A 26,201-nucleotide genomic window follows, 5' to 3' on the forward strand; every position below is an offset into this window, starting at 1 on the left:
ACTGTATTATCTAATCTGAACATATCTGTTCATGTTATGAAAATCCTAGAAAATCTGATAACAGGTGTACTTTTATTGTACGTGAACATCTTCTGTTTTCAGCATCAATTTTCTTCGATACATTTCATCATGATCATTCACAGACCTTCAAATTCTTGCATTATTCAATTTTGTCAAAAGGCTCTCAGCATATTTTTGTATTCATAAGGCACTGTTTTCACTCCCGGGGACATCTCTAGCCTCACAACTTTCTCATTTGAATGTTTTTAATCTCCACAGGATCGCAAACCATTCAAATGATATGCAAAATCTAATTTACTGCGTATTTCTCCCATTGGTCTCTTCTTTATCTGCAGCCAGCTTTGCTAGCAGCAAGGAATATGCATTTGTATTAGAAAAGAAATTAAGAAAATGGGAGAGAAACTCAAGGCTGCATGGGGACTTAGTGTTAGCTCACTACTATCCTGTGGACATAATGTGACCTGAGGCACATCAGCTCAGAATAAAGACGAGGTTTTTTTCCCTCTGATTTTATCTCACATCACTTCCTTCCCACTCATTTCTAGTCTCTTTTCTATAATTATTCTCCTTGTCTTATCATTTCATTGCAAAGTATAATGAATTATTCTGTTAATGCTGTGAAAACCAATCTTCGAACCCAGTGTAGCACATGCAGTGAAGTGATGGAGACAGAACGTTCAGTCTGATAATGTTTGTTGGGCCTTTCCAGGACTTGTGGCAGTACAGTGACAGTGGCCCTGAACTTGTTCCCTCAGCAGCTGTGCATTAGACACGCTAAATGGCAATTTCTCGCCCACATAATTGGCTCCAGAGAGACCTGGTTTCCTGTCGGCATATGATCCTAGCAGCAACACATTCAGGAGGTCTAAACTGAGAACTGAACTTGAACTCATCTCACCAAACTTTTACGAGCCATGTCAAACTGTGTTTTAATATTAAAGTTGGGTTATCTGGTGCATTCTCATTGTTTTTATGATAGTTCAGTGTGAAATGTGTCTGCAGTTCTGTTCTGCTTGAGGAAACCCCTAGTGATAAGTTATTATATCCTGTGAAAGACAGTTTTTCAATATTATTTTTTTTTGCCAGCACTAGACTGGACTTAACATGTCACAAGAATGATGTCAGAACAAACTCTTGTCTCTTCCTCAGGTGGACGGTTTAAGAAAGAAATAGTGGTGGATGGACAGAGCTACCTACTTCTGATCAGAGATGAGGGAGGGCCTCCAGAACTGCAGGTAAGATACTTGTTGATCCTGACAAAATGTCTCTTTGCTCCAAAGCTGCAAGATGCGTCAGACAGAAGCTGTCTGTAAAATGTCACACAGACAGGAACTGTTTAGAGACAGACCATTACATCTCTGCAGGACTGTTTGGAGCAGTGTGACAGCACTCTGTGGTTGTTCTACCAAAAGCACTTAAGGGGCAATAACAGATCAATGAGTAAGCCCAGCCAAAATCATTTTTGTGGTCAAGGGGACACAGCACCTAATCGTTCTATTAGTATGTGAAATATGAAGAGTAATGGAGCCACTGTTTCATCCAAAGTGGGCTTTTTCAAGTCTTCATAAGAGAACGTGCAATTGATAATCTAATACTGATACTCTGTCACTGTTTTATGCTTTTCCTGAGGAAGTGCTTCCCGGTAATCCACCCTTGTGTAGTGACACAGCAGGCATCAGACTCTTATCCTCAGTTTCTCTAGAGCTATGTTTTACCAGAGATTGTTGGGTTTTACCTCCCATTTACAGCTCTTACAGGAATTAAATGTACTAAAGACAGGGCATCTGTGTTTTATACTACTTTATCCAGCCTGGATTTTCAAAAGGCAAACAGTCATGGATACATTCTAACATTGGCTTTTGCATGATTGCACAGTATCTGGATTGTCCTGTTTTCAAGTTGTTAGAAAAATATATTACTGAACAGAGGAGGGAACAAGTCATTGTTTTGAAAGTCACAAGGAAGTCTAGTTGCACTCGAATCCCAAGTCCTAAAGTTTGAGTTTCGACTTTCAACACATACTGCGCTCTTGACCAAATGTATGACCACCACGTAGTTTTTGTACACATAGTTTTTCCAACTGGCGGTCAATAAAAAATAAAAACGTGCAACTTGACTGGATGCTGTCGGGTTTTGAATGAATAGCGTAAACGTGGCACACCTTTAACATACTATTTAAACTACGGGCTAGCAAGTCTTTTGATTTTGTCTTGTCTTGTCGAGTCAGAAGTCATCAAATTTGAGATTCGAATCCCACCTCTGCTATGGAATGGTCTGAATCAACGAACAAGAGATTGTATTTTATTTGGTAATCGCTTGTTTTGAATTTCAAATCAGTATTTAATCAGCAAGTAACTAGCAACTGTAGCCTTTATGACCTCGCTCTGTTCCCGTTCTCACAAAATCTAAATAGATTAGATAAGAGGATTCAGATTTAATAAGCAGATTCAGTAAATTGCTAACCAACCCCAACACTTGAGAGTACGACAGACTTACTTTGTGGCATCAGTGTTTCTGGTCACATACTATAAGCTCGGTGTGAATTTACCATGTGTTTCCATTAGCAGCTACTGATAACCTGGTATGGCAAAACTCGGAATTACGCTTGCATTACGCTCAGCGAGATCAGGAAATAGAAATGAGTTCGGCTGAGTTGTCAGCTGTCTGTATAATTAGTGGCATAATTAAAGGCCTCCATTATGTTCACACTCACAGGAGGCTGAGCAGAGTTGTGGCTTGGAGGTTTGATTTGCCATTCATTCCCTATGGGGGTCTGGGCAAGATGTGAAAGCTGAATGAAGAAGAGGGCATTACGGGGGAATCGTTATCACTTGATTGTCACTGTTACTACTATGAGTTCTGCTTAGCCTCTTTCCTACAATGGATGGTGATTAGGATGATTTCCTCCGCTCAAGGGAAACTGTTCTCCTCCGTTTGATCGTAAACTATGCAGAGATTATGAATGTATATGACGTAGCAAATACAAAGATTCCTAGATTATAATAGCAGTGTCAATACAGAAAACAGATAAGGATGCAGTAATAGTGTTTAACCATTCACTGTCATTCCACCTTGTGCTGGTACTTTGCCTGAAAGTGAGACACTATGGCTGTTGCTACACTGCCCCCTTCTGTCTGTATTTGTGAGCTTAAGTCAAAAGAAGGCCTGCAACACTTAACAGTAATAATGTCTGCATGTAAGCAGCCTATTTCACTCACCCATTATAAGAGCAAGCTATAGTAATTAGAAACACGTTTTAAGACATGAAATATCTCAAATGAATTGTGTGTCATATAGTTTTTACCACAAAAAAGTTAAATTACTTTGTTAATAATTCTTACATTTACATCTATTACTTCTCCCTCAGTAAGAAAATGTAGAATCTATGAGTATGCAAATTGTATATTCCAAAAATTGAAATACTACACAGAAAATGTCTCACTTCTGAAACTGAAAAGTCTGCACTTGTGTACACTTCCAAACTAGTTGTAATGCCAAGTAGTAGCTGGTGCGCACACTTCTTAAACTCAGGTTTAATGTGAGCACAGAGAAACTTTCAGTATGAATGTGAAAACAGTCCTATGGGCCACATGGCAGCTCACCTGGTAGAAAGCGCCTCCCATGTAGACGGAGTCTTTACTGCAGCAGGGGGAAAAAAAATCTGTTGTATGAATGTTTTTGTGCAATAATGAGACAGCTTATATTTCACAATGCTTCAGCATGTACCACCTCTGCTCTGTCCTCAGTTTGCTGCCTGGGTGGATGCGGTGGTTTTCGTCTTTAGCCTGGAGGATGAGATCAGCTTCCAGACAGTCTACAATTACTTCTTGCGCCTATCCAGCTACAGGAACACAGCTGAGGTCCCCATGGTCCTCGTTGGAACACAAGGTGCTTGCACTACATCTGATATATATGTTTTGTCAAGATATTGCTTCCTCCATAAAGGAACTATACATTTTACACAGGAAGAACTCTATGTTCTTACATTGTCTTTACACTTAGAAAATATGATTAAAGGGAGTAAAAACATTCTATATTTTTCTTATTGTCCTTAAATCACATGGAAAATTGACTATACTAACCCGTATTGTCTGTGTGATCTAGAGAGTATTTGTGACTTTTCGGTATGTTTTTGTGGAATGTTATCAATAACAAAAAATACAGAATATAATTTCATCAGCCTTATCATTTAGATTACATGTTTAAATAATGTTTTCCTTTTCTCTTAGATGCAATCAGTGCTGCAAACCCCAGAGTGATTGATGACTCGCGGGCCAGAAAGTTGTCAAACGACCTGAAGCGCTGCACATATTATGAGACCTGCTCCACCTATGGCCTGAATGTGGAGAGAGTCTTCCAGGACGGTGAGAGGGGTTGTCAAAAATTGGAAATGGGTGATACAGGAAGTAGAAGGTGTATGTTGAGCATGATGATGAGTTACAGCACACTAGTTTACCCCTACTGGCACATGAGACATATTTGATAAGCTTCCCTTTTGATTGGCATTGTTTTCACTAGAGCTGCAACAATTGATTTAATCTGGAATTATTCTTATAATCAGTTAAACGTTTTTGGTCAATTGTAACGGAAAAGTGATGGTTTCAACTCAGATGTGAATATTTTGTCAGACATAACAACCAAATTGAAGATCTCAGCTTGGGCTTGGGGAAATTGTGATGGGCGTATTTGAATTATATATCTATTATATATACTTATAGACAAAATGATACCCAATTTATTGAAGCAGTTATTGGCAAATGAATCTATAATGAATCATTTTTTGGTTGCAGCCCTAGTTTTCACATGTAAACCGCCATATCTCAGTATAGTTTCCAATCTTACAAATTTGATGGAAAGATTCCATGGCAATTTCTCAAACAAACAAATCAGCTACGTTTTTATGTGAATGATCACAAAACTCAACTAGGACGGAGGGCCTTTTTTTGGGTAAGACCAAAACTGTGAGATATTTCATCAGTTTGGCCCTTTGACAAAACATTAGGTCAGCTCAGTAATCTTGGATCAACATTTTTATTTTCTATTTCTGTGTGCCATTCTGTTCAACAGGAGTAGAAATTGTGTTGAAATTTACTAATTATGATTGGGTTTTTTTCTCTTCACTTCGGGATAATTGGAAAAATACTTCATGCTGTTCATGAGTTATTGCTAGCAACATGCATAAATGCCTGCGCATGCTTGACTCACGTGGAGCGGTGTACATACACATTAACGTTCTTTATGCTGTGTGCTCAGCTGCCATGATTGGCAGTATACTTTGTGAACAGTTGTGGAACATTAACAGGCTCACCTAAATTAATGATACAGCAGACATTTTTAATTAAATTGCATACAATTGTCAAACAGACAATTATTCATCCCAGAAGCTAAGTTGATGGAGGGTTTCATACAAATGTGGAGTTCTAAGCTAGAGACAAGTTAATGCTCAGTTGTGTATAAATGGTGAAATACCCTCTTTAAAAGTATCTGGAAACTCTGAGTTTTTCCCTGAATCCATAATTGAAGTCATGAAACTGTCGTTTGGAAACTCGGCTGCTTCATCCCTGGCACATCATCCCCTAAGGCTGCAGCTCCTTTGAAAGCCTGTCATCCCTTCACAAAACATCTGAATATGTAACACAACGTTCACTTTGCATTTCAGTGACTTGATGCACAGGCACGTTGTCTTCCCTCTCTGCCTTAATTGCTTCCTGAAGCCCAATTTGAAATAATTAAAAGAGATGAAGGAGTGTTGGCTGTCTGGAGAAGTCGCTCTGTATCACTCTTGCCTTCTTTCTCTATTTGCCATGCTGCAGCAGGCAGCCGGGCATTATGGTCCCAGCTGTCAGCGCAACTTCAAATCATCCCTCTTTCCCTCAGTGCTAATTCACGTCACGCAGCCGTGAACATCACCTTCCTCCCTCCCTCTCGCATCCACCCAGTCCCTCACTCGAGTGTGCAGTGAATTAAATGATGGGTTGCGCCAATTGTATGGCAAATCAGGTTGCTCAGATGGTGACAATAGTCTCATTTGAGTAACATCAGTCTGTAGAGCTCAGTGAATGACAGAATTTTTTTTATCATTTAGTATGATTACTTTTCTTGGAAATAGAAGTACCTTTTCCCCAGGAGATATAATCCACCTTGCAGGATGTTGCTTATTACCAGACTGGAGAACAAATGGCCCGAGGTGATTGTGATAATTTGCTCATATGCCTCTTTGTCTGGAATAAGTTTTGCTCACTTTGTTGAGCTTTATTTGATTATTCTAGTGTTACTGTTGTGTTTATAAAGGAACAAGAAAAATTGTATTCTTTCTGTTTTCAGCGTTTTTATTAAGACTTTATTGACATGTCCTAACACTGTGTACTGCATACGTGTAAACCTGCATAATAATGCCATAGTTGCCTTTAGTTGTGGGTGGGTCTTAAATTAAGGTTGCAGTGGTCATTTAAAAAAATTATAAAATTTCATGCGTTCTGTTCGCATACAAAATCAGGCTGATTTAAATATCTTTGATGATGTTGTAATGACACTGGGGAAAAAAGCCCTCCCTACTCCCTATGCAGGCTAACTGTCACATGCTGAATTGGTATCACCAGGTTTTAGACAGATCGTCTCATTAATTAAGGGTGTATTCACACCTGTAGTTTGGTTCATTTATTGGGGAACCAAGGGAAAAAAACTGCGACATGGAGTAAACATGAAGTTATACAGAGTGACAGGCAACACGTCCTTGGATAGTTTGGGCCATTATTATTCAGCATCATCAGAAGCATTCTGGGTAAATCAAATTCTGGTGACTGACAAAAGTTTATGCAGCACTTTAATTCTTCTGATGTGTGTATTTATGTTCACTGGTGTCACATAGAGCTCACAAAGAAAAAATTTATTATAATATCATATCATAATATCATTATTACTGTTATTGAACTACAAATCGATGCCATGGCATGAATAATGACTAAGTGATAGAGACAAGACGATCAAAGGAGACAATCTTGCACAGAAATGATTCGGGGCTTATAACTGTGGGATCGCTGTCATGCACTTTTTAATGGGCTACTTTTACCAGCTTTTGATTTATTAATCAGTGAAAATACCTGCACTGACATGCATACGTGTTACCATGGTTAACAAATGATTTGCATAAATATATACATGGCTCGGTTCAGCTTAGGAAAGAGTGCTGAAATCACTTGTATACCGTCACAAAATACTGGTGGTTGGTCTGTTTGCTTTGACACCACAAACAAAGATTGCCGTGTTCACATACACCCCAAACAAACCGATCTTTGGGGGAAAATTCTCCTGGTTTCAAAAGCGATTGCTCCAGATGAGCCATGTGTGACTACATTCTCTATGTCTGCGACAGACACATCATAACCTTTCCAAATTCAATTCAATTCAATTCAATTCAATTTTATTTGTATAGCGCCAATTCATAACAGAAGTTATCTCAGGACACTTTTCAAATAGAGCAGGTCTAGACCGAACTCTTTAACATTAATTACAGAGACCCAACAGTACCACCATGAGCAAGCACTTGGCGACAAGGGCAAGGAAAAACTGCCTGTTAAAAGGCAGAAACCTAGGACAGATCCTCCGGCTCTAGGTGGGTGGTCGTCTGTCTCGACCAGTTGGGGGGAGGGAGGGAGGGAGGGAGGGAGAGAGAGAGAGAGAGAGAGAGAGAGAGAGAGAGAGAGAGAGAGAGAGAGAGAGAGAGAGGAGAGAGAGAGAGAGAGAGAGAGAGAGAGAGAGAGAGAGAGAGAGAGAGAGAGGCCAAATGAAAGCTAAACTTACTTAAACAATCAAGCTGCATGGCTAGTTACTAGACTTAAGTAGGAAAATGTGTTATTTGTTTATTTTAAGTGATCACAAATGAGTAGCATATACCAAAGTAAGAAGACTGACCTTTAACTAAGAATTGCTGTCTGCTATCACCACAGACTCATACATTTAAACAATGAAACACTTTACAAAATACTTTTTCTAACTGCAAGGTGGCTTTTACTCATCAGTTGAACAGCCATCTGCTTTGTCATGAAAACAAAAGTCATGATTCAAGTCTTTCTGAAACCAAGATACTGTACTTTTCAAAGGAAGATTTTTGTTTTTTGAAAAACATTTTTCTTCTTGCTCATATTGGGTACATTTATCCACTGTCATTCACCAAAGTACTGTCGGTCTCAGTATGGAGCAACATAACTAACAATCTGGTGTCCATGTTCTTATTGCATAACCAGCCACACAAAACTCTGCAAACTCCTTTCACTCGAAATTATTCATATCAGGAAGAATTTGACAGGATTAATGAACAATCTGTTACTGTGTCTTTGCCACTCTCTTCTCCAGTTGCCCAGAAGGTTGTGGCCATGAGGAAAAAGCAGCAACTCTCTATTGGTCCATGCAAGTCTCTTCCCAACTCTCCCAGCCACTCATCAGTCCCCACTGCATCAATCCCCTCTGTTCACATTAACCAGGTAAGATCCAAATCATCAAAGACAGACTGTTGATCACTTACTGATCATGTAGTTAGTTTGATATAAATAAGCGGTTTGTAATGTTATATCAAGAAATCTCTGGCACACTCAGTTTATGTAATTCTTCTCATAATCAGAACTTATTTTCTTTCATTATAAAGAGAAATCAAATCTACCGTACCCTAAACTGACCTGTATGTTTATTGTTTTTATTCCCTTTCCTTTTCTGACTGTCTGACTTTCAATCTCTCTTTTCCTCCCCCTTTTTCTTCTGATTCTGTCGGTTCCTCTTAATCTCTCTCTCGCTCCCCAGGCGGCCAATGGTGGGGGTGCATTCAGCGACTACTCCTCCTCTGTTCCCTCCACCCCCAGCATAAGTCAGCGGGAGATGCGCATTGAGACCATTGCTGCCTCCAACACACCCACACCCATCCGCAAGCAGTCAAAGCGCCGCTCCAACATTTTCACAGTAAGTATGCGACAGCTGATGCAAAGCAACACCCACTCACACTACTAGAAGGCATGTTGCCAAGCACACTTTGTCCACCAGAGGGAGACAGGTAGCTCGAAATGCATCAAAGCCACCTCTCCTGCCTTCCGATGCAGGCAAAGAAAGCGTCTTGTTCACACAGCACAATGGGCAAAGGAGAAAAAGACTAAATAGAAATTATAATAGATCCCTTGAAATGCTCCAAGAAAACCTTCTTTCAAAGCAAATATCAAAGATAAACACTGTGGAAAAAAAACGTCAACTCTTTTCATGTCCTTTTTCTTTCCTTAATTGGATGTAGTAAGTGCACATGGATTAAGTTTCTCATCTCACCCATGACAAACTAGGCCCTCTGCACTGTCTAAATCTTTGACCCTCCCCACCCCCACCCCTCTTATTTTTTACTAGATCCTTTCTTTGCAGTGACCTCCCTTTTCGGGAGAGACAGCCGCAACAAACCGCCAATGCAGCTTCTCCTGCCCGACCAAGCTAAACTAAAAGTCCGAGCCAGCCAGTGCCCTGTTAACACGCTGCTATGAACGCATGCCCGCACACCCTCCCAACACCCCAGCTCCAGATAGAACCGCTCACCCAGCCACTAACCATCTCGCTGAGTGTAGATAACTCCCTCGATCCTCACCCCACTTACATGTACTCTGGCCCAAATCGACCACCACCAAGATTCACTACCACACCAGTATCCCTACCCCCTGTCTGCCTGCTCTTTACCCCATGTCCTGTCGTATTTGCCCTTTGCTCTAACCAATAGCATATGTGTGCACTAACCACTCTAATTTCCTTAGCTGTCCTAAGCTTGTCTTTTACTTGTAGCCTCTGCCCTCTTCTTCTACCCCAGCCTGCTCCCCCTTTTCCTCCTCTCTCTTCCCTCCTACACCAGCCTTCTTCTTTGCTGCTAAGCCTTTCCTAATCTCGCGTAGCCAGACCTCTGCCTCTTCAAGCTTAGGGAGGTCTGTAGAAATTCTACCAAAAAGGGCATTGTTATGCTTTAAATCAATGAAATCATTCTCTGGGGAGCTTGTTTGTACCTCCAAAAAAAGCCAAGTTTTCGAACTAACTGAATGGCTGAGTCAGCCTTTCCGAAGGTTAAGTTATCCAAAAATGTTTTGTTTTTTTTGGTCCAGAATTTTGTGAGCTTTATGAGACAAATCAGGCCATGTGAGATTACTTCTTTCCTCCCTGGTACATTTACCCTCCCCCACCTCAAATATGTCCCTTCTCCTCCACCTGTCTTCCTCGATTTCACCTCTTTCCTCTGTTGCCCTCTGACCCCTGTCTCTTACCTGCTGCCTTCTTCTTCTCTCCCCCATCTCTTTCTAACTACCTTCTTCTCTAACCACCCTATCTATCCCCCCCCCCACCCCACCCTCCTCTTCTATTTCCTCCTACTGCCTTCACCCTGTTACCCCAGCTGCTGGGAAGCCGCAGGCTTTGTGGCCTCCGAGCAGTACAGGCTGTGTGCTAGCTCCCCTTGTTGTCTCCCTTCCCCCCTGCTAGGTAGTGACTAACCATGTCCACCAGAGAAATGAACCTCTCCCCGTCCGCGTCATGGAGATGCCGAAGCACGCCACCTACCCAGTGTGGGTGCCGGAGTGGCAAGCCGAGCGGGAGTTTCAGCTCATGACCTTCTGAGGAGCAGCGAGCCGAGGGGGGGAGGAGGGAGGGCGAGGGAGGAAAGGAGGAGGAGGAAGCGGAGGAGGAGGAGGAGGGGACGGAAAGTTAACGGGGCGATGTCGACATTTCTTCAGTGACACTTGAAGAGTGCGATGGGCTAAGGAGAGGAAGACTTGCAGTGCCAACCTTTTTGCCATTTTACAAAACAGCAGAAAGAGAAAATATTTCATCAACCCAACAATATCGAGGATGTCCCTTTCCTAGCTTTGTCCATTTTAAAAATAAATTGATATCTGTGTTAGTTCTCTAAAAGACCTGCTACTCACTCATAGACAGCGGGCTGCCATTCAGAAAGCCTGTCATGTTTTTTAAGCCACACTCCTGTAAGTAGTTCACTTAATGTTGATTTTGGGAGTTTCAAGAGAAGTACTCAATGGAAGAAAATATGCCTTAATGTCATCAGTTGACAAGCTTCGACAGATCAATATCAGACTCACTTTAGTCATTACAGAAAAGATATTTTGTTCTAATATTACAGAGAAGAAATTTGCTGCAAGTAAATAATCTAGTCCAGTTGTAATTCAATATAAAAGTAATATTTGTCACATCTGTGGCGCTGGCATTGGGACTCTTGAAATTATGAAAAATCTGTGGCAATGTGCAGTTTATTGAGTTAACAGTGTTGGAGAGTAAAAATAATTACTTCTGGGTTCAGATTTTTTTTGGCCCAAATTGAATCTGATTACTAAAATGACAGTTTATAGAAAAATCTCCTGGAAATAAGTGAATCTTTTTTAATAAAACATTGGTTTGGCTAGTTTTTTTTAAGTAAGTAAATAAAACTCAAAGCTTTACTACAGACGATCTTATCACTCCGTCTTTTCACCGCCCTCACAAATTTCACCAACCACAATCATTTCAAGCCAGTATTTACCATAACTGTCCTTGGCCACTAGGTGTCAGCACAGTACACATTATTCTTTCCTAGTGCTTCCATGGTCAATAACTCTAAACAATCTGTTTTGTAATCTGTCCGTGGTTTCCTGATGTCTTCAGGCTGTCCGTCCCTTTTTGTGTTGAAAAGCACACTGTTTAGGAATTTAGATGAATACTAGGCATTTTTTATACTTAATTCCATCCCACTCATTCAACCATAATTCATTTAATCCATTTATTAATGTCTGCCACTTGGTGTTTCCCATTCCATGTTTTAGTCCCTTGACTTGTTACTGGATCTACACGTATGAAACAAAACATAACCAAAACAAACAAACGAGAAAAAAAAATAACCATTTGACACTGTTTTTCAATATTTGCAGATTTGTGCTTCTGTTTCCAACCTTTCTTCAACAAAAAGGGCTTTCCAACTCCTTCCGAATTAGAAGAGCATGATGGTTTAAAAAAAAAAAGAGTCCCCCTGCTTTGCCAATCCTGATAGAGAAGAGATTATTTATTGAGGACTTACAGTTTGTCGCTGCTTTACCCTCGTGCTTTACCACACTCGGGGTAATGCATAGAACTTGCACTATACGGAAACCATAGGACTTTGCGTCTAACGCTGCCTAAAGTTGAGTCCATTTGAGTGTTTGAGTGCACTCAAAGTCGACTGTCAAATATCACGGTAGGCCCTGTTTACACCTGGCATTAAAATGTGTCTTGGGTGATCCCATCACAAGTGGACAGCTCTAAGTACAGGTGTGAAAGCACCTTGGTTGTGACTCTTCTGGAAATGCCCCATCCCTGCCCTGCCCTGCGCCCCCCACCACCCCACCCCCCACCCCCTCCCAAATCCTCATTCAGACATACCATATAAAAAAAAAAAAAAACACGCTGTACAGTCAAGTCATTCTTGGAACTGTTACCCAGCCGCCCAAAGGACACAACCTTTCCTTACATGACATCACACTGCCTTTTGCCATAAATGAGGACTCAAGGACTAGAGGTGCCAAGTTGTTTTTTTTTTGTTCTTCCTTAGATTTTCTACATTCATTTGGTCCGTTTTTATTTGGTTCCTTCTTATTTTCCAGCGAGTATTGAAGTACTGAATGGAATTGAAAATGTGGTAAAAATGTATTATAGAGGTATTTTAGATCAGAGTAATTTTCGGGTAATTTTATGAAGGCCTTCATAAAAAGTCAGGGTAGAGTGTGAGGGTTATAAGGTATTAAAGAGAGATATTATGCTGAAAGTTGCCAACAAAATGAAACTGGGTTGCACCGACTTGTATGAATGTAGTTAAACTTAACATTTGTTTTCCCTTTTTACTTATTTTAAGTTATTTATTTTTGCACATTCAGTTGTTTTTTTATTCATTTATTTATTTTCATTTTTCTCAATTTAGGTTTGGTACAGAGATTATGAACTCTTGCATAATCGCTTTTCTATCATGAACGGATTGACAAAAATATAGACTGCTGTATATCTTGTATTGTATTTTATTTACAATGGTACACTATAAAAAGTACATACATATAAGGAGTATATGAAATAATGCCTTTATTGTCCATCCTATATTTTGTGGGAACTGCAATGTTTGGCTCAATCTGTTGAATATTTTGAAGTGAATTTGTGACTTGCTTTGTATGGTGTCTGTATAGAAGCTAAACAAGTCATCATTAAAAAAAATAAAATGTTGGAAAAATATAAACACCAGAGTTGGTTTACTTGAACTCAGACTCTACCTCTTCTCCATTGGTGACTGGACATTTCTCATGTTCTGAGTGAGACCATACACACTCATGTCTGTCCCTGCCTGTATCTCATCTCTTTATTTGTTTTTGGGGTGGGAAAGTTCTTTTTAAATGATTTATGTCCATGGAAGGTTCAATTTACTGTCTAACCATTTATGCCCCACACAGGCACGTCCAGAAACTTGAAATGTTCATGTGGTTTTTTTAATTACTTTTTTGACAATTAAATTGTTTGATATTTGCAAAATGATTTCATGTCCTACCAGGTATTGCAGGTCAAAGGTCGAAGGAAGCTACTTGTACTGAAGTCTTTTCAAAATAACCATTTTCCCTTCTCTCCCTTTAACCTGTAATGAACTTTGACGTATTTAAAGTGCTACAAAAGCCCTTATCAGTGCAACTATGCTAAAGGCACAGCTGAAGCTACACTGGTATACTGCAGGTCCACTAAGGGCCCGCTCTGGGTCTCAAACAGAGGAAAGGATTCCCCAAATGGTTTCAGGGCTGAGTCATGACTCAATGTGTGGTCGTCCTTGGTCTCCTCTGTGTTGAGATGTGTCTAGTGTGGTCTTGGTTTGGTCTCTTTTTTTAATTTTTTCTTTTGAACTTGCACGTCGGTGTTACTGCTGTTTGTTACGCTGGTCTGCTTGTCTGTTAATTTCGAGCTTCTTTTGAGACTTTTATTTTGCAACGTCGAGTTTCTCCACAAATGCTCAAAACACAAAATCCTCACTCCCCGACCAACCCCTCCTCACCCCTTCTGACCCCCAGTCTCTCTTTCTCTCTCTCTCTCTCTCTCTCTCCCTCACACACACACACACACACACACACACACACACACACACCCCAACATACACAACCACGCCCCAAAAGCCTCACCTCACACCCCACAACTCCCACTCTGCTTTGCCATCAGTGTTTTATTTCAGTTTCTGACTGACTTTCTTGTTTTCTTGCAGTCACGGAAAGCCAGTGAACAGGCAAAGAGCGTTGACAGTAAAACAGACAGCATAGGCAGTGGAAGGGCCATACCTATCAAACAGGTAAGCAGTTTTCCTAATTTTTAACCTACATTTCTCATACTCACCTGGGTAAGTATGATCCCGTTTTTGTGTCATTAGATATCCTTTTCAGTTTTAATGTCGACAGGGTGTGTGTTTAAGAGATTTAATCACAGCCGATAAGCTATAAATTAACCAATGTTATTTAGACTAAGTCATGTCCTACTGTGGCCATTAGATGGCGACATAATACAACATAACAAACTATCTCAATGCCAGTACAAGTGTAGCTCAGCAGAGAAGAAGGCTGGGGCTTCAGACTCAGCATCAGAAAGGTTATTAGCAAAGAAATGTCTTTATTTGTGTGAATCACCTTTCAAATTAAAATATAGGTTTGATTTCTGACCTCATTAATAGCAGGAAAATTCACATGTGTTTTCTTATAATGAAAATATTATGTCTGTTTCTCGAATGACCATAACTGAAAATGTAGGTATGATTTAATTGTGTGTTTACAGACATCGCCAATGTTAACAAACTAATCACATCTTCAGGTAACTAGATTCTGAATTTTAGTAGATTTTTGTTTTTAGCATTACTGCGCAGCATTAGTCTGTGTATTTAAAGCCACGTCAATCAATTTAGGAGACGATCATCTGTGATAATAATCTCGCATTTGAATCACGGATTGCACCTTTAAATATATAAACGTTTGGTCCCAGTCGAATTGTTATTATTGCTCATAAATGTGTGTGGGTAGTATTTCTGATTAAAATTCCATTCATGCACATCCTCATAATCAACTTTGACAGCTATGATTAGCTGAAATTTTCATTTCATTTTCAACAGACATCTTTTTTTTTTTTTTTTTTTACTTGTTTTTTTAGGTTAATTTCATGATCTGTTAGATGGTGCTACATTAAATACTCACTGACATCATAGTTATAGTTTTATCCCATCTGAAAGAAGTTTTGCTATTTTTCTTATATTTTCTTTATTATCTTCTTTTTTCTTTTTTTTAATGTATTCATGCTTTAAAGCACTAGTTGGATGCCGAGCACTGAATTACATATCTGAGTAAGGATCATTTCTAAAGGTCCGACTGTAACTGAAGGACAAGTAATTGACACATTGATTAGTAATCACTCATGATTATATGAGAGCTTTTGAAAATGGGTCAGCATCCTTATATTATCCTCTTTACCTGCAAATGATGGAAGATAATGTCCTTTTTTTTTTTTTTTTTAATGTTGAACCGGGCCTTCTCATTCCCTTTGGAAGAAAATTGCCCAGGCTTTGGTCAGGCTGAAATAATGGCAGGGTGACGCTTTTCAAACCCCCTCGCTCAATCAGAAAATAGTGCTTTGGGGGAACCAGTTCAACAGATAGAGAATTTTCGATCGGTCTCTCGCCGATGGTAGATGTTCACGTAGTAGATACAAACATTTCATATTATTATAAAATGAAAATAAATTACGTTGTGTTACATTTATTTAAATCCAAACATATTACTACAACAGAATTTTCCATTATGGTTTAACCTTTGAAAATGGCCCCCTCAAAACAACATAAAAAACTTCATGGTGACCATTCTACAAACATGTCATTTCTGTTTCATCTCTTTAAGTCTCTTGGTTTCTAATGTAGATTAGTGTAATTCCCTGCAGAAGCTGGCAAATCCGATGAGTGCAGGTGAGCACGAGGTTGTTTTGTTTTTCAGAGATTAGAAAGAATCCCCTCTGAGCAATCTTTACTGTAAACTCTCCCATTCTTACCCAATATATTATGGGGCGCTCCTTTCTAAACTCCGGGGTTCCCTAAGTACCGTGGCTACTTTTGACAAGATAAGCCAACCCCCTCTTTATTTACAAAGGATTTTTTTTTTATTATTTCTTTTTGGAAGGGGGGAGTTTGGCTATACAGATGTGAAGGGAGGGATAGAGAGGTGTGTGTGTGGGGGGGGGGGTGTTAGTGGTGTGACCAGCTGATCTCCAGGCTAGTCAAATGCACAATCAAGGAGATCAAAGTGCCAATGTGTGCTTAATTACCACTCCCCCTCACCCCATAGGGCCAAATTACACACCACATGCCCCCCCCCTTCCTCTACTCTCTTCTGCCCCCCCATCTATAAAACTCTTGAGTGAGGATAACAATGCACTCACTGCTGTGGAGCAGTTCCTCAGCAGTGAGTGCATCCTTGCCCCATCATCGACCCCCCGCCCCAACTCCCCAACCCGACACACAGACACCAACACACACTCCCCCTTCCAAAGGCCTTTCACAAAGGGCCGGCCTATCAGTCAGCCACAGTGGCAGGATGCAGCTTTTCTCCTGCTTGTCTGACAAAAGAAGGGAAAGACACTATCTCCTCTGTGTAGATATGACAATTGTATGGACACAGAGAGTGCGTCTGACAATCGGCCTGTTTCCTTATGTCGCACAGGCTGAACACGCTCATCTTTTAGTGTGTGTGTGTGTCAGTGTTGTAGGGAAGCACAGGGCTCCACACATGCTGCTATTTGATGTCAAACTATCACACGCTCAATCCAACTCGGTAAACGATTCAACAATTATGATGAATTATCTCAAATCATTTTTCAAGCTTCCGATTACTGATAGTAACGTGCTTTATGAAAGATAAATAAAACAAAAATATTAGTCTGCACATGTAAAGATTTTCACATTATTGTCTCAGTATCTTTATTGATCTGCTCTTGAGCTCTGATAAATATATGAAGCTCCGCTCTGATTGCATGTATAGATTTATTTATGCTTCAGTAAGGCCACGAAATGAGCAACATATTTGCTTGTAAAACATGCATTATAAAGTCGCCAGAGGCCCTGTGACTGGATCATTTACTTTGTATGATTAGAGAGCCATTTAAAAAGTGTTTACAGTCCTTATATTGACTAGATTGAGACAAGTCTGGACAGTCAGCAACTTATCGATTTAAGGAAACATTGTATCTTCCTGAGAAAATCATCAGAACTATCAATAGTTACAAAATAGTTCACCAAGGCTTTCTGATATAAAAGAAATACATTTATACTTAATTTAATTGTATTACTTTTTACAAAGGTCTTTTTATTGCACAATTAATAACAGAATATACACAACATATGAGACAAATATACTTCATTTTTGCTCCACACATATACATGAAATTCCATGACATTTAATGTACTAATTGTTCAGTTGAATTTATTAAGCTTCAGCAACACGGAGACAGTGTTGATGTTTGTTTGTTTTCTTAGTGGTCCCCCCCCAAAAAAACTTTTTAATTATAAGTTAAGATTTTAGGATAAAAGTGGAAATATTAGAAAATTAGAAGACATTAACAAAGTATGATTCCATCCCCTGTAATGTAACTTAATTTAGTTTAAGTAAATAAGGGTATATTTAACAGTTTAAAGAAAATGTTTGTGGTCGTGCTCCATTGAGAAGCCATAAACAGGCAGCATATTGATAAGATATGAAGAGGGCCAAACTCTTGAATCCCAGCATGCAGCCAGCAGTCAGTACTCGCCTCCCCAGATGAATCAGGGTTCGGATTAGGATGATTGTCGGCAAACAGCCTGGTGCCCAGGTCACCGAGGGTCAGCTCTGCCTGATGTGTTAATCAGGATTAAAGCCTCCAGGATGGGCCAGGCTAGCAAAATACTACCCCTTTAACCCCCCTTCTCAGCTCACACACACACACACACACACACACACACACACACACACACACACACACACACACACACACACACACACACACACACACACAGACCCTGGCTGTAAAAGCACAAACATTGCCCCGGCTTAATCCCCTAATTAAGCGGGCCCCTCCTCACTATTTAACCCTGAAGAGCCTCCTGGCCCTTGCACTCAGCAGCGTTTGGTCACCTCCAGCCGAGGAACTGCATTGTTTACCAGTGGATTTACTCAGCAGATAAGGAAACCATCTGAGGCCCTAAAAGGCCCCAGAAGATAAAGTAGAATAGAATAAGAGCTGAGTGGGCTTTGAAGAGGGGAAGATCACACTCCCTAATCCCAGGATTGAGAGGTCTTCCAGAGTTCAGCATGTTATGTGTATGAATGCAGGGAGGAGGTCTGGCAAATTGGATTGTCTCTCTCTCTGAATGGTCTCTGTGCCAGAGGAACTTGGCCAACTTTGGAGGTTCAAATGGTCAATCGGAAAAACTAACATATCATTAAACCTCTCATCCAACAAATTAGAATAAAGAAGGAAAGTTTAGGGGTATTTAAGTACATATAACTATTGCGTTGTCATATTTTTTATATATATATAATCACTTCCATACTGTTTTCTAAGTATGAAAACACTTAAAATGATGTTTGTTTGCTTTATGACTTGCCAAATGAGAATGCTGTAAGCTGTAATCGCCATAACAAATCTGTAATAACAATAATAATGCTGTTTTATGGTATTTAACATCCATAATGGCTCATATCATCCACCATGCTGCTTTGAGAAGAGCATATGCTCACCGTGATGCCTTGTCTCTTACAGGGAATCCTTCTTAAGCGAAGTGGCAAATCCCTCAACAAGGAGTGGAAAAAGAAATATGTCACACTGTGTGATAATGGCGTCCTTACTTACCACCCCAGTTTACATGTGAGTATCAACCCCCCCCCTTCTTCCCTTCCCATTTCTTTTCCAATCGGCTTTATGTGTTTGTTACACTACTGTTTGTACTCGAGGGTGCTGCTGGAGGTTTTTTAATGTAGGACTTTTTGAACCGCTGAGCAGGATTCTCTTGATGCGATTACATTTACCACCGCTGCTGTAGTGAACTGGATTACAACCATATAGGCTTATGAAGTCTACAGAGACTTATCACTGTATATAATAGCTATATTAGCTAACCCTGTGATTTTAAGCTTAGTATTAAGAAACACAGTGTCCTGGTGGTCATCTCTGCCCCCCTGTGGTGCCCATCCCCGGTGCCGGGTAATGGAGACAAGGCTGTGCTGCTGCGTGCCCGCCGCGCCCAGACTCCACGCTGGCTTGTATTTATAATAGTTCTCACCACATGGCAGCAGAGCCTGACCAGCCTCCCACATCCATCTTTGTCAGAATCCCGCTGGGCCGCTAATACCTCTTAAACACTCGGCTGGCTGGCAGCAGACAGCTCAGGAGCCCGGTGCCACTGTCAGTAATGCCCGTCTTTCTCCGAAATCCCTTCAGTTCCTCCCATCATTCCTCCAGTCCTGTGTTAGAGGTGTTTAGGTAATTTGGCGAGGTAAAAATTAAAGATATTAGCAACACCAGCTCAAACTTTCAACACAAGCCCAACAGTTAGACATGAACCTTGTGTGTGGCCTTGTTGCACTGACAGTGTGTTAGTGGTTTAATTTACAAGCGGTTATTAGTAGAGCAGTGCTGTGCTACATTGATGTATGTAATTGACTGAACAGGCTATCGCTTGATCATTACAGCTATTACAGGTCATCAGGGCAATCTATGAATCTATGAATCTGTTGACTTACGGAGGGAGGTGAAGTAAGGGAGACAGTTACATTAGTGCGGTAACAGCCCAAGCTCATTTTGAGCAGCGGAGCAGAGAAGGAGTAAGAAAAGGAAAAAGGGGAAGAGAGAGGGAGGAAGAAAGAGGGAGGGAGGCAGACTGAGAGAGTGGAAGAGGGGAACCTTTAATTTCGCAGTCAGCCAAGCCATCCACACAATCACCTTCTGTTAATTCTATCTGCTACATCAATTAAATTGTTTGTAGAAACTAATTGAATGTGGCTTAATCACACATCTTAATAGCTTTGCACGCTTCGATCTGGCTGTTAATTCCAGCAATAAAATGAAATGAGAGCGCTCACTGGGTAATTAGCGAGGAGGCTTGGGAAAGAAATGAGTGCTTTATGACACGGTAATAAAGCAGAGGAGCCGGTGGGGGGACGGCAAAGGCCGAGCTCGCCTCTATCTGGGTCTTTTTCTGCTGAGCCCAATGATTTTCACCTTGGCTTCCCACATTTGGGCAGTAGTCGCTTTAAACCAAATCAAATGCCCAAATTGAAAGAGAATGAGACTGTTTGCATTCATTAAGCCTCACATCTCGCTATTTGGAGAGACGGCGTGGGCACAGGTGATGTATAATGGCTTTACAATCATTTTTCCACTATCACACACCCTTAGTGGAAGGTCTGAGATGGGTTGTGACTAATGGGGATGGAAATTGAATAGTCTTTTAATTTGTTTTTCTTCCATAATTCCTGGACTGTTGTTGGTCTTCTGTGTATAATCATTTCCCTGAATTGAGGGAAATATTTGGAAATATTTGGACTCATTACTTGAGTAGTGTGCAGACCAATTCACAACTACTGTCATGTTCCTTTTTTTCACTTTCTATAGGACTACATGCAGAATGTGCATGGGAAAGAGATAGACTTGCTGAGGACTACAGTCAAGATTCCCGGGAAGCGACCCCCCAGAGCGGTGGCCACTGTGGCCCCGACTGCTAGTCCCAAAACCAACGGGTTGACCAAGGACCGCAGCACCTTGCAGCTGGGCATAGGAAGCACAGGTACGATCTCCTGGCCTTATTATAAGGCTAAAGGTCTAATAAAAGTAATATTCTTTTGCATTTTCATATTTAAGATACAGATAAATGTACAATCTAGGATATTTATTTTATATCTACGGACATTTCTGCAAACACAATTTATTGAGATATTCTACTGGAGTCTGACTGGTACATTTGTATATAGTTTTAGCTTCAAGTTAAGTCTTTATAGTTAGGGTCAGAAAACAAACCACAAGTGTTCGGGGTTGTGACTGCACACTAGATCACAGATCTTTTAACACTGATAAGAGCAACATGTTTTCCTCAGTGTTTCATCAGACTCATGAAAACATACAATAGGCCAAGTGCTGAAATGTGTGAAAACAATTTGTGTGCTAATTAGAAGCCTGACGTGAGACAGTGTATTGTAATTGGTGCAAGTGTCATCAAAAACAATACAAAATATAAAAATACCTTTTTGTGAGCCGAATGAAGTGCTGAGCAGAACGTTCTCTCATCAGTGTTAATAAAATATCCTGTGTTCTCACGGGGTGTGGTTCCACTTTTTTTTTTACTACACGTTCATCTTGCACCTGCACTCCTGTAGTACACACACTGTGTCTCTTTCTCTTGTAGTTGTGGCATTGAAATGAATACCACATGATGATTATAGTCACTTGTATTGGTAAAGTTGGAAGGACATATGGACATGGTAGGTAAAGAGGGATCTGTCATTTTTCATGTACAACCCCAAAACAATTCACAGGTATGATATGTAATGGTTACTAAATTAGTCCTTTATTACTGTACTCATTTTCTATGTCCTCAGTTTGTGATTAATCATAAAAATGGGTCCCAACAGGTTAATTATCTACTTTCTATATGGTTACTTCATGCAAATTAGCTGCCTCACAGTATACACAATAATGACTTAATGAGCGTCTATGAAAAATCTATTAATTCTCTAAATTACTAAACGGGGAATTAAAAAAATGTGTTTAAACATCAAGCCTAACATCACCAACAATTAGGGTTTGTTTAGGTTTTTGCCATTATGCTACTGACCTAGTTATTTTTCCCTCCTCTATGGTAGTGCAGGGGTCACAACAACAAAAAGCAGTTTGGTCCTGAGCATCGTGCCAGGGTTTCTCCACCTTTCAAGTTTAAAAATAGAGCTCTTCTCCCAGCGAGCTGAGCCACCGGAGGCTGCAGAGAGTCTGGCAGGCTCATAGAGGGGAAGCCAGTGATTGGATTTAGGGGTTAGGATTAAGAGTAATTAATACTAATTAGCAAAGAGATCCCCAGAGGGAGGCGGGGTCCTTCGTTGGCTGTGAAATGGGCACAGTGTTTCCATCACTCAGGCTCAAGCTAACTGGCTGAGAGTGGGTACAGAGCCAAAGACGGGTCGGCAGGGACCATTAGCACTGTCCAGGCAGGTTACTGTTAAACCTGGCCAAGGTGCTGCCACCGTTGAACGGGTTAATCAGTCAAAAGCAGAAAGATGTAGGAGTTTACAGAGCAGAGGACATTGGATCGAGGTTGTTCCATCCCACAGACTGTTAACCTTGAGCGCTGGGTTGAGGGCAGTCATTGGGGCAGACAATGGGCCTTGAAAAAACAGGCCAAACCAGTTTTCTCTTCTAACCCAACAATGTTGTTTTCTCCTGTTGTTCAATTCTCAGCAAATACCCCTCAATGATAAATTCCCAAGATTTTCAGTTGCCATCCATTTGTGCATCAGGGAACAATGTGAGGGAGATTTGCCTTAATCTCCACTTAGGAAAAGAAAGGTTACAAATCACATCAGGTCTCTCTCTGGGTGGAGGACCCTCTTCTGATTATGTGATCGGGATTTTGATTTCATTAGACGTGCAATTGATGAAGGGAACAAAGGGGTAATTTTTCATTCACGGCGTCCAAATCACAAGCCTTGTCTGTGCCTTTGGTAATTCATTCATTCCTTAGATCTAAAGACCTTTATAATCACTGGGAGAAGAGGGATAGCGACGGAGAGAAGGAGGGGCGGAGTGGATGGGGGAGATGGGAAGATGAAGAGGAGAGGCTGAGAAGACAGAGAGTAAATGGGAGAACGCATGCGTCCACGAGTTTGCCAAGCGGGCCAGGTTTAATTCCTTTGCTGGGTGCTGAGCGGAACCATTTTAAATATGATCTTCCCTGTTAACACGCATCCTGCCGTGTCACCGGCGACAGATACATTGTATCAAAGTATTAATGGGCCCAGTCACTTTGAATCAATCCTGTGGGGGAGAGAGAGAGAGAGAGAAAGAGAGAGAGAGCGCGAGAGAGAGATGAGTGTGGAAGAAGTGGAGATTTCAGGAAGGCTCATTCCCTCCTCACTCTGTACCACAGTTTATCTCTAATCTATAGCACTGTAGAACCAGTAGACACATACTCACTGACCAGTACCAGCATGAGACTTCTTATTTCCAGCAGTGGTGCAGTCTGACCTCTTGTAGATACTATAGAGCAGCTCACTTTTATTGTCTGATGTTCCCCTTCAGATGAGCTCAAATGCGTCCTTTTTGAACTGATTTAAAGCTGCTTTTAACTCTATTAATTATAGAATATTTATTTTTAATACAAGTTGTTGTTTAGCTTGGCCTCTTTTTTTTTTATAGTAGGTTTGATAATGTTTGAGTTTCTACTACTCCCACTTATAGTGGCAGATGCTGGATGTTTTAAACCTTTTATCCAGCATTTTTAGCTGTCCAATTATATATTTCTATTTTTTTCAAATTAGCTGAGCTGCTCCTCAATCTTTCCATGTATGCCCTGACAACATTTAGCCACTATACAGTCATAGTTTGTAACAAGAGCTTTGTTTAGTTTTTTGATTAGCTTTAACTAGCTTCATCTCTGAGGAAAAGGCATCGAAATTTCATCAAATTCATACCAGTAGTTATGAGTTCATATTTAAAAAATTAACAAATAAAATGAGGGCTATCATACTTAAAGTAAAATTGGTTTCATACATACACAATATATAACACACAGGTATAAATATGAACTTCTGAGTGACTTGTGTGAGGACTGGCAGGAGCAGCAGTGTCTGGGTGGAGGTGGGGGAGGCGTCTGGGCGTTGGTCAGGATGATGTTGGTGGATTACACACAGCCACAGATGATGTGCAGCCCGGCCCACATTACCATGAATGCTTCATTATCCCACTACTTGTACATAATGGCAACAACCCCACAGAGGGGTCAGGCCTCGTCACGGCTCATCAACCCACTGACGGCCCGGCCTAAAGAGAAATGAGAAGCAAGGCAGCGCTGCTCCCCGCTAATCCATCGCCTCTACTTAACACCCCAGCCCTGTATAGCCTGCAGAACACACTATATGGCTTTTGTTATCTCTTTATACACATGACGATACAATCAGCAAGAAATATTCATAATGGTGCTTTGTACTTTAAAGTTTTCATTAATTTTAATAAGAATTTCAAGGGAGTTAGTAATTAAGTATCTGTGTGTAGTAACATCCTTGATAACCTTAAGTTTAGTTGAACAGTATTTGCTAATAGTGGTTTTAATTACAGTATAAAGATATTTTATTTAAGTAAAAGCAGTATCGCTATGTGAAAATACTCATCATCTATGACAGCCTTCTTTAAAATTTTACTTAAGTAGAAGTACAGATGTATTTAAGTATGGAAAGTAAAAACACAGAATGGTTGCTGTCAGTATTAAATATTAGATTATTTCTGATGCATAAAGGTGTAAGAAGAATTGTAACGTTGTTGCTCACCGACGTGAAGCAAATTTTTGTTACTGTAGGCTGTTGGGTAGTTCAAGCTATAACAATGGATGATATTTAAAAAAAAAAAAAAAACTTTCTTGTATGCAAAATCTAGATTTTTTTTGAGTAAAAAGTTTAGTATTACCCTCTGAAGTATAAAGTGGCTGAACATGGAAGTACTGAAGTAAAGTGCCCCTATAATTGTGAAATTGTGACTGCACAGTAAATGTACTTTCTACCACTGAAAATGTCAGGAAAATCCTCAAACTGATGTTTCTATGCAGAGCGCTTTTATCAAACAGGAATAGTGTAACCTTCACAGTCTTACTTTTTTTTACTTCCACAATATTCTGTCACATCATTGTTTTTCTTAATGATTCTAAACATTTATTGCACTAAATGCTTTATGTGTTTGTATTTGACAGTCAAATCACTGTTACAATCACTAAAGTCAGTAACATTCAGTATTAAATCCAATCCTTCGAACCTCAATTTGCAGTTGTCAGGTTCATCCTTGTCAGTCCACCATAGTGCCACAGCTAAAGCTGTAAAACACACTGGTGTCGGGCCTGGCTGGAGCTGCGAATACAGTGCTCTTTTAATGCCACAAGCTGATTATTTCTCCACTGTAATTACATTATCCTCCCCTTTATGCAGGAGTGGTCTCTGGGGACTAATGGATACAGCCATGTATAATTCATTAATCATTAGCATCCAATTTGACAATTAGACGTGATTGTTGAATTTTAAATATCAATCGAAGTTGCCTTGTAGTTATCTAACAGGTTTTTTTTTGGGTCTCTTTTTTTAAGGTGTCAAGAGTCAAACTTCACACTTTGGAAATAAAGAAATGTTGATCTTTTATAGAAAATAAAGAATAACCTCTAAACAATAAGGCAATTAAACATTTATCTGTCTTCGCCAAACAACAGAAAGACGACACTGTAGTGTTTTTAAATAAACACATTTTTTAAAAATTCATTACTGATTAAAACAACCAAAAGCCTTTTTTTTACCAAAGTCATGGGCTTATTTTATGTATCATTCATGCGTCACTTTTTAAAAAACTAAGTTTCACATTTTCTTTTCAGTACCCCTACTCCTCTGCTCCGTCTCCCCCTCCTCCTCCTCCTCTGCTCTGATTTCAGCATGCTAATTTAGTCAGTGCTCCTCAGCATGATTCCCTCGCTCTCTCTCCCATTCTTGCTGCGATTCTGCTCCCTCCCCTCTGGGACCTGAAGATTAATATTCCTGGGCCCAACAAGATAATTACTGATACTAATTAGACATGATTATGTGAATTTGATACACTTATTACTCTAGATAATGAGTAGGACATATTATCCTAACAAGCACCCGTGCCGCTTAGTTTACTTTACACACGACCCACACACTATATTTTCTGTTATTGTCACCTCAATCAGAAACTGATATTCTCTTGTAATTATTAAATAAAAGGCCTTGATGTGTGATACCTGTAAGACGAGAAAGCATTGTTGAGAAAATCAGAGATATGGCTTGTTTTCCAAAACAAAGCGTCTGAAATTTTAACCTTTCAGTGTCAAAGAAATGTCTATTTATCTCATTAAATCGTATTGTTTTTAGAATTAA

At 40.2% G+C, this 26,201-nt stretch overlaps 1 protein-coding gene across 3 annotated transcripts in view; it reads left to right on the top strand.

Annotated features, from left to right (window-relative positions):
- The window catches only part of agap3 (ArfGAP with GTPase domain, ankyrin repeat and PH domain 3), a 113,739-nt gene that overhangs the window by 55,650 nt on the left and 31,888 nt on the right, over window positions 1-26,201 (top strand). For all 3 annotated transcript variants that reach the window (XM_051419935.1, XM_051420025.1, XM_051419846.1), the window contains exons 4-11: window positions 1,171-1,256; window positions 3,768-3,909; window positions 4,251-4,385; window positions 8,374-8,501; window positions 8,815-8,970; window positions 14,273-14,356; window positions 18,832-18,936; window positions 20,683-20,854. In XM_051419935.1, coding sequence (XP_051275895.1) covers window positions 1,171-1,256; window positions 3,768-3,909; window positions 4,251-4,385; window positions 8,374-8,501; window positions 8,815-8,970; window positions 14,273-14,356; window positions 18,832-18,936; window positions 20,683-20,854 — 1,008 coding nt within the window. The remainder of the gene's footprint in view (window positions 1-1,170; window positions 1,257-3,767; window positions 3,910-4,250; window positions 4,386-8,373; window positions 8,502-8,814; window positions 8,971-14,272; window positions 14,357-18,831; window positions 18,937-20,682; window positions 20,855-26,201) is intronic.

The sequence above is a fragment of the Dicentrarchus labrax genome, unplaced genomic scaffold (genome assembly GCF_905237075.1).
Source record: "Dicentrarchus labrax unplaced genomic scaffold, dlabrax2021, whole genome shotgun sequence".
In the NCBI taxonomy this organism is placed as follows: Eukaryota; Metazoa; Chordata; class Actinopteri; family Moronidae; genus Dicentrarchus; species Dicentrarchus labrax.